We start from the raw sequence: 15099 nt of genomic DNA on the forward strand, positions 1-15099 counted from the left end.
GGTAGGCTAGTAGATAGGTAGACAGGTAAATAGGTAAACAAGTGGATAGGTAGACAAAAAGATAGATAGACAGGTAAATAGGTAGATAGGTAGCCAGAAAAATAGATAGGTTATTAGATAGGTAGACAGGAAGATAGGTAAACAGATAGATAGGTAGACAAAAAGATAGATATACATGTAAGAAGGTAGACAGGTAGGCTAGTAGAAGGAAGACAGGTAAATAGGTAGACAAATAGATGGGTTGACAAATATATAAGTAAACATGTAGACTGCAGTCAGGAACATAGAAAGATAGAGGTAGATAGGCAGATAGAGGTAGATAAGTAAAGGTAGGTAGAGAGGAAGACGGGTAGATAGGCAGATAGAGGTAGATAAGTAAAGGTAGGTAGAGAGGAAGACGGGTAGATAGGCAGATAGAGGTAGATAATTAAAGGTAGGTAGAGAGGAAGACGGGTAGATGGGCAGATAGAGGTAGATTAGTAAAGGTAGGTAGAGAGGAAGACAAGTAGATAGGTTAGGTAGAGGTAGGTAAGTAAAGGTAGGTAGAGAGGAAGACGGGTAGATAGGTTAGGTAGACAGGTATAGACATAAAAACGTGTATAAAGGAAGCGCATTAAACAGGAAGACATGGAAGACACTAGATAGCAAGGAAGATAGGAAAGTAGACAAGTAGACAGAAAGACGTTTATAAAGACCATTAAACAGGAAGTTAGATAGACAGGTAGACAGCTAGGAAGGAATGGAAGTAGACAGTTAGACAGGTAGACAGCTAGCTAGACACTGGACAGTTAGAAGGTAGGGAAGTAGACAGATAGACAGGTAGACAGCTAGCTAGACACTGGACAGATAGGAAGGTAGGGAAGTAGACAGTTAGATAGGTAGACAGCTAGCTACACACTGGACAGATAGGAAGGTAGCGAAGTAGACTGTTAGACAGGTATACAGCTAGCTAGACACGGGACAGCTACGAAGGAAGGGAAGTAGACAGGTATACAGCTAGCTAGACACTGGACAGATAGGAAGGTAGGGAGGTAGACAGCTAGTTAGACAGGTAGATATGTTATTAAAAGGTTTCATGGCTCTCAAGCAAAAATCGATGATAATTTTGCCAATTACTTCCTAAAAATCAAACCTAATAACATGTGTTTTATGGCGCTAAAATCTACATGTAAAGAGCAGTCAAATCAAAGCCCAAGGCGTTGCAACACTTCAAATTTGATCCTTTCTTTAAAATTGATAAGACTCTTTGTAAGCAGGCTATGTAATACATACTAGAGTTTCAGCAAATCCACATTCATTGATAAAAATTTATTAAGTCGTCTAACAAACACATATTTTGTTTGTAATTAAATACACAGTTTAAGAATATCTCACAATCCCTTACATTCTGTTAGTATATTCTATCAAAACATTCATAATTTAGAAATGTTTGCCGTAACGTTTCAATATTAAAAAATTAGGAAAAAAACTCCCCCCCCCTCCCTCCGCTTTTATGACTGAGGATGCAGGAAAGGCAAGTATATAGTTTTGAAGTGAATTGAAAGTATTTGAATTTTGCCAACGTTGCACTTTCTTTAATATATCTACACTCATCTCAGAGATAGACGTACAAATTTGAAAAATAAAACTTTTAAGAAAATTAATATTTTTACTTTTTTATATTAATACAGTAGTAGGCGATTTTTTATATGCAATGATGACTACTTTAGATTTCAATTTTGATTTATATGAAGCTGTTAAACAGCATGGATACACATAAACATCGAAGTCAAAAGAAGCTAGCTGTTTATTAAAAAAGCTGCTTTTTGATTACCTGTAAACTTGTAATTTGAAAAACACTTGTTAACAATCAAAACTTAATTTAATAAGTCGTCTTTATTGTATTGATAAACCATGGCACTTATTATTGTCAAAATACGAAAACAGATTAAAGTTGTTCAATTTTATATTTCAAACATTCAAATTCATGATGTAAAGCAGCAACGGTGTAGGTCGTCTTTGAAATCACAGAAACTAATGAAATTCTATAATTATACTTATATCATATATGTATCAACATATATACTTTAAGAAATTGTCAATGCAATATAATATAAAAATTGACACCTTTTAAACTTGAAAACTTTTAACTGAACTTAAACTTTTATTCCTGCTCTGCCACTCTCTTTCAATTCCAAGGGTTTGTTTAGCATAAAGCATAAAAACTAAAAAAAAAAATATGATTTTTCTTTTGTCCTTACATAGTTAGATGAGAATTTTGCAAGGTTCTCATGTGTATTCAAATTCAGTGAACAGTGACAAAATTAATTGCAAGTAAGACTTAAAGGTCGCGAGCAGTGCAAAAATAATTCTCGAACTTAATTTGTACAAAAACAAGAAAAAACCATCGAAATAAGTGAGACGTCAAATTTTCAAAACAGTGACAGTTTGCAAAATATTTTGCATATTGGTAATTACCAAGAAAAAAATAGAATGTCTAAAAATCTGTCCGTTCCCCCGGTCCGGGCCAAATCCCCTGCTCCTAAAGGAAACAAGGTAAGAAAAAACATCATAATTAAGTTAGTTCAAGAAGTTTTCTTACAACAAAAAACAGTGTCACAAATAGAAGAACTTTCTTGTAATCATGAAAATGTGTTTTATCTGATACAATGTGTCTCACAAAACGTGGCAGTAACGAGACAACTTTAAGGTCGTCTTTGATATCATCTTCTTCTGATTGCTTTCTTGATTGTATTTCTTCATCATTTTTTAGTACATATAGTTTGCACAGCATTGTGTCATTTTAAGGTTATAAAGCAGTCCTATCCAGAACTTTATATTTTTCATCCTATTAGTCATTTTCATCCAAATCTTTATATTCACCCTATTAGTCATTTTCATCCAGGTCTTTATACTATTCATCCTATTATTCATTTTCATCCAGATCTTTATATTATTCATCCTATTAGTCATTTTCATCCAGGTCTTTATACTATTTATCCTATATTAGTCATTTTCATCCAGATCTTTATATTATTCATCCTACAAGTCATTTTCATCCAGATCTTTATATTCATCTTATTAGTCATTTTCATCCAGATCTTTATATTCATCTTATTAGTCATTTTCATCCAGATCTGTTATCACTCATCTTATTAGTAAGTTTCATCCAAATCTTTATATTATTCATTATATTTGTCATTTTTATCCAGATATTAATATTTATCCTATTAGTCATTTTCATCCAGATATTAATATTTATAATATTATTCAATTTCATCCAGATCTTTATATTATTCATCCTATTAGTCATTTTCATCCAGATATTTATATTTATTCTATTAGTCATGTTCATCAAGATCTTAATATTTTTCATTCTATTAGTCATTTTCATCCAGATCTTTATATTCATCTTATTAGTCATTTTCATCCAGATCTTTATATTCATCTTATTAGTGAGTTTCATCCAAATCTTTATATTATTCATTATATTTGTCATTTTCATCCAGATATTAATATTTATCCTATTAGTCATTTTCATCCAGATATTAATATTTATCTTATTAGTCAATTTCATCCAGATCTTTATATTATTCATCCTATTAGTCATTTTCATCCAGATATTTATATTTATCCTATTAGTCATTTTCATCCAGATCTTTATATTATTCATCCTAATAGTCATTTTCATCCAGATTTTAATATTAATCCTATTAGTCACTCTCATCCAGAACTTGATTTAGATAAACATAGTTAAACATAGATAAACATAGTTAAATATAGATAAACATAGATAAACATAGATAAGCATAGATAAACATAGCTGAATATAGATAAACATATATAAACATAGATGATAATGATGATAATGATGATAATGATGATAATGATGATAATGATGATAATGATGATAATGATGATAATGATGGTAATGATGATAATGATGATAATGATGATAATGATGATAATGATGATATAATGATTATGATGATAATCATGATGATGATAATGATAATAATAATGATAATCATGATAATCATGATGATAATGATGATGATTATGATGCAGGAGGGTCCCAAGAAGGTCCTGGTAAAGAAGAGGGAGAAGACTGGTCCCCGAGCTAAGTCTAGATCTCCGAACCCTAGTTTCTGTTCTGTTCTGAGCAGGTAAACATTTGTATCGAATATGAGAGAGTGTTTGCAAAAAATAAAAGGGGGTCTAGGTTGAATCCGAATTAGATTTGGAATATGACACCAATCTTCTATATTTAGAGTCTGTAATAAGAAAATGGCTGAAACACCAATACTGCAGTCAAATCTCGAATCATTTAATTTTATTTATTTTTAACAGAAATGTTCTAGATAGAAGTAAAATTGGTGTGCGAATTCTATCTTTAAAGTGAGAGCTTACGAATTATGCGACTCACATTGCTGACAAACATTGGGGACGCACTTTAGAGAATGCACTAACAGTGAGGACGCACAAAACTGTGAATTTGATTAAATTATTGAATGAATGTAAATATCTCATTAATATAAATACTGAATATCTCCTGCTATTCTTTATATATGTAATATATAAATATATCCATAGACACAATGTTCCGTCCATATTAGGACTCATCAGTATGGCTCAATTCATCAGTTTTTGATTTTTGCAGTTGGCGGGGCTTGAACCATGAATCCTTGGATTATGGATCAAACACTCTAACCACTGCTCCATCAAATCCTGATGATTGGGTAATGAAATAGGTACCAGAGAGCTCAACCAACTATATATATATCTATGTAAATACTGAATATATATTACTTTTCTAAATATAAATAAAAATTAAATATATAGTGCTATCCTGAATATATAATTATTGAATATATCTTACTATTCTGAATTTATAATTATTGTCTAGAGTAAAAGATTGGGAGCTTGGAGCGTTTACTCCCAAGACAGCGCTGGCTGAAAATGTCGATATTCTTAATCCAAGGTAGAAACAAATTTAAAATTAAGATTTTAACACTTTAAATTTAAAATGGTTGGATAGGAAAAAATTTGTCTATATTTGTTTTGTTTGGGTCAGAATTTGGCATAGTAAAAAATACGCCCATGTTTAAAATAAACAATTTTAAAAACAAATGCTTCACTTACACCAAGGTACTAATGCAAGGAAAGTTATTTCAGAGGTGTACGCATATTTTGTAATGCAGTGTACTGTCTCTTGGCGGTAATGTAAACACAAGGCGGATGTCAAAGCCTAACATGGGATACATCTTTCACATAAAAAATCAATGAAATATTCTGGTCATAGGAAACTTTTATGTTAATTATCATAAATATCAAACTGTAATGCTTTTAACCTCCTCAGATACTAAATTAACACTGATGCATCTATTATTGTTTACCAAGTCTGCCCAGAGAGAACTGATTTCAATATGCAAGCAGAGTATACGCAACTGCAATTAACTTTCCTTGCATTAGTACCTTAACTTACACTTTCCCAAGTTTGGAGCCTGAAAAAAATTAATATATTGGCATAAAACATTCCAAAATCGAACCAACAGAATCCAGATCACTACCTCCATGGTATGGTCGATTGTCAGCAGTATTTCTTAAACCTTGAACTGGTCAAGTATTGATGAGATATTCTTTATTTTTCTAAAAAATTATACTTAATTGCGATTTTATGTTTCAGAGATAATTGGAGAAAACATCGAAATATTACTCGCTGTAACACATATGTTAAAAGGGTAAAGAGCTCAAAACTTAAGACAGGGTATCGTCATGAAAACCAGTTTTAGAACCCGTGTTTCATGAATGGGGTTAGGCAGTTTTGTGGATATCAATATTTGTGTTATGAAATATTACTTTATTTAGTTTTTCCATATTTTCCATTTTTTAAAAACCTTTTAAATCAAAATTTACACAAATGTTAAGATCCCAAAAATGAAACTCGGGCCGGGAGTTTCGATTAACGATACTCTTTTAAATTACGGGCTCAGTTGTAAATCAATTTACCGCCACTTTATGTGTTTAGTGCCTTTTATTATATCAATAATATTATGTTTAGTAATACTCCGTACAGTGAACCTGATGAGGATGCATCGCCTAATAATGATACAGATTGGGACTGGGGTTTCAAGGAAAACTCAATTTAATCATTTCTAAATAATATGTTAACGTACATAATGTATTCTTTTTAACCCTTTAAAGGCTGGGGGGTCTAAATCTAGATGTAGCCTGGGGTGATGGTCCCCCCCCCTAGAAAAAGGCCTTAGAGAATAGGTATAGGGTTGAAATGCATGTGCATAGCTCGATTTTTCAAGGCCAGCTCATTGAAAAAAAAACTAGACCGATAACTTTAATAATTTGGGTGCTAAGGAGGGTCGAAAAAAATGCCTAAAAATTGTCCAAAAAAAATGTAAAAAATATTTTTTTTTGTTTTAAACAAATATCAAAGTTTAACAAATGTTTCTACATCCATTTTTCAACGGCTTTTCAAGATTATAGTTTTTTATAGATGTGATGTGCTATTTTAGATTTTTTACACAGACCGGACTTTTTACCGCCCTGTAACCTACCCTGTGCATTTAAAAAAAAAATTACAAAAAAATCCTTGAAATTTCTTTTCATTAAAGTTACAAAACTTCACAGTGATAGTGTCAAAAATGAGAGTGCAAGAACAAAAAAAATAGAGGGGGCGTCAAACGCCCCCCTCCCCTCCCCCCAGCCTGTTTAGGGTTAGGAAAACATCCAATTTGTCCAGAAAATCCATAGAAATGAAAACCTTATAATTATGATAAATCCTGATTAAATTGCGTGAATCGTCAATCATCAAAAACAGAAAATTAGATTTTATAAAATTTTGTAATTGGTAGTTTTTTTCCAAATAAATCTTGTCTTCTTAATCATAAACAAATTTTTACGTATAAGCGAACTACTTGAACAGGAACTACTTGAACTACTTGAACAGGAACTACTTGAACTACTTGCACTACTTGATCAGGAACTACTTGAACTACTTGAATTACTTGAACTTCTTGAACTACTTGAACTACTTGAACTACTTGAACTCCTTGAACTACTTGAACTACTTGAACTACTTGAACTACTTGAACTCCTTGAACTACTTAAACTACCTGCGAATATTGTCGGTAACCAATCTGTAATATGAAACAGTTCATCTGTAACTCCCTGGGCTCCAGAATTGTAAATGAATCCTGGCACTCTAAAAATCATAATACAGTGATAACCAGAAAACTCTGGAATAGGAAGGCGACTTTTAGACTATAAATAGGCCAATGAACATGAGGCTGCAGCAATTGTGAAGTTATACAGACGTTTGACTTATATAATAAGTGATTTAACAAGTAAACAGTAACACGTGTTCCTTTGTAACAACATCAAATACACTTGAGGATTCAAATAATATCGTATTCCTACTCCACAGTTTTCTGGTTCTCACTGCAAGTTTTTAGAAAACGAAATAGTACCATTTATAGTTTTTAAACTTAGGGTGAGGACTAACTCTATCCTGGCACATAAAAACTTTCTTAGGAGTCAGAATGTCGTATAATCTCTGAAAATGTTCATTTAGAATAAGTGAAAATTACGGATATTATCGGTATGCATAATGCATATACTTTGGACCAATTAAATAGTAAATATGTATACTGTCCTATGAAATTTAGAATCAAGTTATAACTTTAAAAAGTCCAACATGGTCATGGAGACACTGCATTGCAATTTGTAATGAAAACAGACCCATTTTACTAAATTAATTATTTGTAATAAGTGTGCATTGTAAAACTGTTTTTTTTGTAACAGTATCAAATATATTGCTACAATGTCTTCTTTTTATTCCATTGTTTTTAGGAAACAACTGTAAACCAAATAAACAGTCCAATTTTTAAAAAAACTATAAAGTATGATCCATGTTTCTGAAAAATAATTTGAATTTCATTCCGTTTCAAGTTTTTCAACGTAGAATATGGATTTCAGACATAAAAAATTGTTTTTTCAAGTTAATAATAAAATTTATTACATCTGGCCATAATATGAAAATCTGCTCGTTTTATCTAACTACATACAATACATAAAATAGACATAAAGGGTTTTAAGTTCTTTTAGCAAAAACGCGAATGAAACATTTTACGATACACATTATTACATTATATACATTTCACTTGAACTCTTGATCTCATGAACATCTTGAAGTAGATGGGTTCTTATTTTAAAAATGGGGTATTATGAATATTGAGTATCTTGATAAACTTTTTAAAAATTCTTAAAGTAACTGTAATTAAGCATAATTTGAAGTGACCCTCTGTGCAAAGACATGTTCGATTCACAACGGTTCCTAAACAGCTTTGTCTGATCTAGTTGAATTAGATATCAATGTTTATCATCTTGAAAAGGTGAAAACAACTTTTTTTCTATTATGGTTTCCGCATTTCCACTGCAGGAAAACATATAGGAAAGATCAGAATTAATTACTTCTAAACCTAGAAAAACGACATCATCTACCACATTATTGATCAGAAAAAGGTTTCAAGGGTACCCTTGTGAATCGGACATTTCCATCTTTGCAAAGAGGGTCACTTGAAATTATGTTTACAGTCCCTTTAATACCTGCACCCTCCTTCGTAGGTGTCCCCTTTCCGCCCATTGAGAGGATAATTAGAGGCCCCTCCATACCCTAGTCCCTGGGACATACCACCATTATCTGAACTAAATATTATAACTGTATCCTGTAATAGAGTTCTGCTCTCTCCGTCCTTGTTGTATGAAATGTTCTCCAGGTCCGACACTATCCGTCCAACAGCTGCATCAAGCCGTGATACCATTCCTGGAAATAAAATTATGTGAAATTAAAAGTAAATTGGACGTAAGATTGAAATGTTTTAATCGTAACTTCTTTAATTCTTATACTTGTGCTTAAAAATCAAAACTAAAGAAGCTACGTGGTCACAAAGTTGTACCACCGGTGATAGAGCAAAGATTTTACCTTCTTTCCTTGCTTTATCTAAAAGATGGATATTCCAAAAAGGGGAATTGTTGAGAAATACAATACAAATTTCAATTTGAAAATTTTCTAAACTCTGCTATGCTTGTTATAATCTGAAAAATTTATTTCAGTTAAAATATTTTATTTTACTACAATATACTTTTAGTTTCTAAAAGATGAGCAGGGACACCAAGTGTTGTGATTTTGCAACTCGATTAAAAATGAAACATAAAGTTCTCCGCGAGATATGTCATATATTGTACACGCCAATTACGCAAAAAATACTTGTTCTATTTTACCATTAGCTAAATAGTAGTAAGGCTAGGTAAAAATATACTGAGGGGGGGGGGGGGTAAGTAGATATACCTTTTTTAACAATTTGGATAATTAAGTATTGGCGACTGATGAAATATGGTTGTAAGAATACAGGGTTGTCAACCATTAACTATAGGCTCCGTGTAAAGTCGTCTTTAACTTAAATACCTCTCGGAGACACCAAACCAAACAATTTTAACCCCCTTTGTTCTTTGTTCTCCCTGTCGGAGTATAAACAACCTCGCATTGTGAATCCATTTTCAAAAAGTTAAACAAAGAATATTTTCATATAAAGAATTAGTGACTTTCGTTAATAATTAATTGTCATTTTATTTCAGAAGTTTAAAACGTCTTTTAGTACTGTCCAACTATTGTTAACCCCTTTGTCATCCGCTATTAGATCGTAAGAATTTTTTCATTATAAACATTCATTAAAACATTTTGTACACGTTATCATATATGTATTTTTTTCAGGAAATAAAGAGAATTCTTTGTTATCGATTTTTGAGACGGGGGTTCATTCTGTTGTGTGTCTGCTGTTGTAATCGGGAAATATATATATCCGTCAACGACTGATTCCAGTGGGCTTATTCATATTGAGAATCTTGTTGCTATCCGTCAACAAGGGTAGGGTGGGTGGGTAAATTCAGCGTTAGCTCCTTTTCGCTTTGACAAATTGAAAAAAAACTAAAAGTAATTAGCTGTTCCGAGCCAGGGAGTTGAGAACCTGGGTAGGAAGTGCGTCATTTAGGGCGAAGGCAAATATAAATGCTATAGTTCCGAAAACTGCGTAATTTGCAGGCATTACAGGGCTATATACAGCATTAGAGGAGCTTATGTACATCTATATAATCAAACAAGACATTCGTAAATATGAAATTTTTTGAGGACACTCATGGGTGGCCGGGGGTTGCAAAAGGCAAAAAAAATTTGACATTTTTTTACTATTTTTTGGCAGGGCAACGCTGAGCCCTTCAGCTAGTATAGATTAAATAAAAACTTTTCTCTCCAATTCTCAATCAAAATAATACCTAATAATTTTTTTCTTGCAGGGTCTTCTTCGTTAGGGTAAAGATCTTCATATTCTTTCTCAATCTAAAGAATATCAAATTGAAACCTTTAGGATCTTAAAAATAAAAAAATGTATAAATATGTTACATTTGATATCCTTTTAATAGATATGTCAGATATGAAATCTTTCTAATAGATATGGTAGAAATGAGATCTCTCTAACAGATATGTAAGATATGAAATCTTTCTGATAGATATGTTAGATATGAAATCTTTCTAATAGATATGGTAGATATGAAATCTCTCTAATAGATATGTTAGAAATGTGATCTCTCTAATAGATATGTTACATATGATATCCTTCTAATAGATATGATAGAAATGAGATCTCTCTAATAGATATGTAAGATATGAAATCTTTCTAATAGATATGGTAGATATGAAATTCCTCTAATAGAAATGTTAGATATGAGATCTCTCTAATAGATTTGTTAGATATGAGATCCCCCTAATCATCCTCTAATAGATATGGTAGAGATGAGATCACTCTAATAGATATTGAGTCCCAAAAAAAGGTTAATTTTGGAGCCTTTTCTGTAAAAGAAACTAATTTTTATAATAATAAAATTTTTAAAAATGCCCAACTCCAGTTATAAAAGTTATAAACTAACAACCAAATTGGTAATGTATAAAAAAAAAGTCCGTGACACCCAGTATATATATATTATGTTACCTGAAGGGGTGTGTGAACATCCTGGAATGCAGCATATATAAAGAATGGATTAGAGGTATTATAGTTGTTTATCATAGAACTACCCTTAGTAGGCTCTATTCTTTCAGCCAACAGGGAACTAAAGATCAATTGAAATTTATCATCAGGAATTATATCATCGGCTATTATTATTATTATTATTATTATTATTATTATTATTATTATTATCATCTTTTTTATTACTATTATAATTACTATCATTTTTATTATTATTATTATTATTTTTTATAATTATTATCAAGATTAATATTATTATTATGATTGTGTCGCATGTTTTATCTCTATAACGTGTTACATTTTTTTGCAATTTTTAAATTTTTCTACAAAAAAAATTCTTTTTATTTATCCGCAAGAAGTCGAGAATAAAACTAAACAAAGAGAAATACGAAGTCTACTAGATTAGTCAGTAATTGAATAAAAAAAGTTATTACTGATAGAATTATTATTACCTTATTCTGTTACTTATTACTGTTGAGGTTACTGTGTTAAATACTCCAAGGTCTACTTCTTCACCCTACAGGTTTAAAATTAATAATTGTTAAATACAGATTTGAAATTATAATGAATGTTAAATATAGATTTAAAAGTAATAAATGTTATACATAGATTTGAAATTATAATGAATGCTAAATATAGATTTGAAAGTAATAAATAATAAATATACATTTGAAATTAATGAATGTTAAATATAGATTTGAAAGTAATAAATGTATAGATTTGAAATTAATTAATGTTAAATACAGATTTGAAATTATTATGAATGTTAAATATAGATTTAAAATTATAATAAATGTTAAATACAGATTTGAAAGTAATAAATGTTAAATACAGATTTGAAATTATAATGCATGTTAAATATAGATTTGAAATTAATGAATGTTAAATATAGATTTGAAATTAATTAATGAATGCTAAATATAGATTTGAAAGTAATAAATAATAAATATACATTTGAAATTAATGAATGTTAAATATAGATTTGAAAGTAATAAATGTATAGATTTGAAATTAATTAATGTTAAATACAGATTTGAAATTATTATGAATGTTAAATATAGATTTAAAATTATAATAAATGTTAAATACAGATTTGAAAGTAATAAATGTTAAATACAGATTTGAAATTATAATGATGTTAAATATAGATTTGAAATTAATGAATGTTAAATATAGATTTGAAATTAATGAATGTTAAATATAGATTTGAAATTAATGAATGTTAAATACAGATTTGAAATTAATGAATGCTAAATATACATGTAAAGTAAAGTTCCCAATTCAGAATTCGATCACGAAGAACAGATGTTTTGGGAAAAAAGCTTGGATGTACATATATTATTAAAACTAAAAATACAGTTTCTTAATGTCGTCTTCCAGAAAATCATTCAATAGTCTTAAAAGACGTAGACAAGGGCGCGACTCCAAGATTTACGATACTATATTTTCCTTCATATTATTGTAATATAGTGAGAAATTCTTTTATTTCCTGCTATTATTACTAGGATATTAATAGAATAGGCTCCAGGACAAAAGCCTTCGGAGTAATGACTTTGTAAAAATCCAGAGAGGGGTGTGGTACACCCCCCCTAATTTCACTCACAGGGGGTAAGGAGTGCCCCCCCCCCTGAAACCGCCTATGGACATGGAAAACACGCTGTACATACAAACCTCATGATAATCATATCCGATAGATGTTGGTGTATTGGGATCAGCAATAGTTATATGTTGATAATGATCACCTGCTCCAGTCCATAAACCCTACAGATATAATTACAATCTTTTTGGTGAGTTCCTACATATATATATATATATATATATATACTTTGCTTGTCTGTTTGTTTGTATTTAAATAGCATTTAGGGCGTTTCGCGCCAATCTTCTATTTTAATTGTGAACATGTTCTCTTTGTATAAATTGTAAAACAAAACCAAACAAAAAAGTTCACTGATCTAAAAGAATGAAGTGGATTTTTAAAATTTATGTGAAAATCTAACTTTGTTGGTGGCTAATTTTTTTAAATTTTGATCATCCATAAACTTGATTTCATGTGATTTTTCACACAAATTTTGGGCCCAATCGGTTCAGCCGTTTTGACGTTTATGGATACAAACAAACCAAAAAACAGACAGACAAGCAAAGTATATACATATAAAGATAAACGTCAAAACAGCTGAACAGATCGGGACCAGCTGTGACCTCAGATTGCCAACAAACTCAATTATTTTTTTTATCTTTTTTTATTAAACTGGGACTGCATACTCGTTATTTAAAGTGACCCTCCATGCAAAGATGGCGCGATTCACAACAGTACCATCGCAATCTTTATCTGATTAATGGTGTGGAAGATATAGTTGTTTTTCAAGGTTTAAAAGGGTTGAATTCTGACAATGATCATTGACAAGACAAAGCTTTGTTGGGTAGCGTTGTTAATCGGGCATTGTATTCTTGAAAGGGAGTGTTCGCGAAAAATTAAAGGGGGTATAGGCTTTCATTTTTCGCGAACACTCCCTTTAAATAAAAGCTGACATGAAATTACAATTCTATATTTATTGATATAAATTAATTAATTAATAATAATTATCCTGACAAATTGTTTAGATATATTTAATAAAAATTACTTCAATATTTTTTTATCAGAAGTTAAACATCCTTCACGGCCGCGTATTTTTGAATATCTGCTAAGGGGTTGGAATGAAATTAATGTTTCCTTGTTAGTTTGTTTATTCAACACAACTGGGAACTTTTATATGAGATGGAGTTGAGCTAAATACAACCTAAACTCTTTAACTTTAATACTGAAATTTAAATTCAGGTTGAATTGAATATTCGGCCTACATACATTCAACACTAAGACGAATGCAAAACCAGGATTAAAGAACAGATTAGAGTTTTACAGGGTGTACCACGAAACATGACAGTTGGTAAATAGCTAAGAATGTTTTCTTCCATAATTTGTTAAGCTGTTTAATACCAAAGACAATAATAAAAATATTATTTAGGAGTCATATTGTAGTAAAATTAATTTCAATGTAAAATATACTTGAGCGAAAGATTTTTTAAACGAAATAAACTGCAAACAGTCTTTAATATCTAATACAGTGTATGGAAGACGACATTCAAAACTATTTACCAACTGTCATATTTTGTGGGACACCTTGTAACTCCCAGAGACCGAGTTTATTTCATTCTTTCCGTTCAAAAGTTTCCTGCTTTAAACTCGCCTTTTACTAAGGTTTGTTGACCTGAAAGGAGTCGAACCCTCGGCTTGTAGGATGATATTCAGTGTTACAGTAACCTAACATCAAACTATTTAAACCAATCGATTTAATAAATCTAAAGAATTACAAAATAGTTCAGAAAATACTTTCCAGTAGGGAAGCGCGCAGCGCACTAATTTTTTAATCCATCCCTCCCTGGCAAAAAATATCTCCCCCCCCCCGCCTGGAATTTTATGCAGGTATTTTTGTCAAAATACTGACATTGGGTATGGGTTGGCCGAGGGAATCTTATGCCCCATTTTAAAATTTGCCCGGGAAGAAAAATTAATTCCAAATCAAGGAGTATGGAATAGATTCCATACTCCTTGTTCCAAATGGACAAAATTTTCACTGAAAAATGGCACCGCGTAGCCAAAATTTGTTTTCAATCCATTGTTAAAAATCAAATACAAGGAAAAGAAATCCCCCCCCCATNCCCCCAGGATCGTTCAATTACCCAAATTGATAATCAGAAAAAAATCATGTTTAAAATGTAAAATACCTAAATGCCATTTCCCAGCAGCATGAGTGTTATATCCAAGTGTCTTTAAATACTGAAAAAATATATTAGTTACTGTGACTACTTTTTTAAGTACAGGGTTACTCACAAATTATGAGACTTCAGAGACGACTGTACATATTTTTATAATGTCAGTTTATCATATTCAGGATCCCTTGCAACTGTAAACTTGTTTCTATCTTTGATTTATCATTTAATGAGCTATTTAACATTGAGATCGTCATATTTTAAGAGTTTTATGTCGTCT

General features: G+C 30.9%; 2 protein-coding genes across 2 annotated transcripts; one reads left to right on the plus strand and one right to left on the minus strand.

Annotated features, from left to right (window-relative positions):
- Positions 1-2233: 2233 nt before the first annotated feature.
- On the plus strand, positions 2234-6143 carry LOC111716455 (uncharacterized). Its single transcript, XM_023491910.1, has 4 exons — positions 2234-2535; positions 4048-4145; positions 4886-4960; positions 6041-6143. The coding sequence occupies exons 1-4, from the start codon at positions 2473-2475 to the stop codon at positions 6126-6128; spliced, it is 324 nt and encodes a 107-aa protein (XP_023347678.1). The 5' UTR covers positions 2234-2472; the 3' UTR covers positions 6129-6143.
- Positions 6144-6972: 829 nt separating this feature from the next.
- On the minus strand, positions 6973-14893 carry LOC111716454 (arylsulfatase B). Its single transcript, XM_023491909.1, has 8 exons — positions 14835-14893; positions 14318-14370; positions 12744-12833; positions 11525-11589; positions 11037-11154; positions 10324-10387; positions 8602-8818; positions 6973-7198 (listed from the first exon to the last, which is right to left on the minus strand). Exons 5-8 carry the CDS (start codon positions 11109-11111, stop codon positions 6973-6975), a joined length of 582 nt encoding a protein of 193 aa, XP_023347677.1. The 5' UTR covers positions 11112-11154; positions 11525-11589; positions 12744-12833; positions 14318-14370; positions 14835-14893.
- Between the last annotated feature and the right edge of the window lie 206 nt (positions 14894-15099).

The sequence above is a fragment of the Eurytemora carolleeae genome, unplaced genomic scaffold (assembly GCF_000591075.1).
Source record: "Eurytemora carolleeae unplaced genomic scaffold, Eaff_2.0 scaffold2035, whole genome shotgun sequence".
Taxonomy (NCBI): domain Eukaryota; kingdom Metazoa; phylum Arthropoda; class Copepoda; order Calanoida; family Temoridae; genus Eurytemora; species Eurytemora carolleeae.

Coding starts and splice junctions, on each gene's coding strand:
- LOC111716454 (XM_023491909.1), bottom strand. CDS start 11,111: ATGATAAACAACTATAATACCTCTAATCCATTCTTTATATATGCTGCA. Junction 10,388..11,036: donor ATGTTCACACACCCCTTCAG/GTAACATAATAT, acceptor GATATTCTTTAG/ATTGAGAAAGAATATGAAGA. Junction 7,199..8,601: donor ACCTACGAAGGAGGGTGCAG/GTATTAAAGGGA, acceptor TATGATTTTTAG/AGTGCCAGGATTCATTTACA.
- LOC111716455 (XM_023491910.1), top strand. CDS start 2,473: ATGTCTAAAAATCTGTCCGTTCCCCCGGTCCGGGCCAAATCCCCTGCT. Junction 4,146..4,885: donor TTCTGTTCTGTTCTGAGCAG/GTAAACATTTGT, acceptor ATTATTGTCTAG/AGTAAAAGATTGGGAGCTTG. Junction 4,961..6,040: donor GTCGATATTCTTAATCCAAG/GTAGAAACAAAT, acceptor TATTATGTTTAG/TAATACTCCGTACAGTGAAC.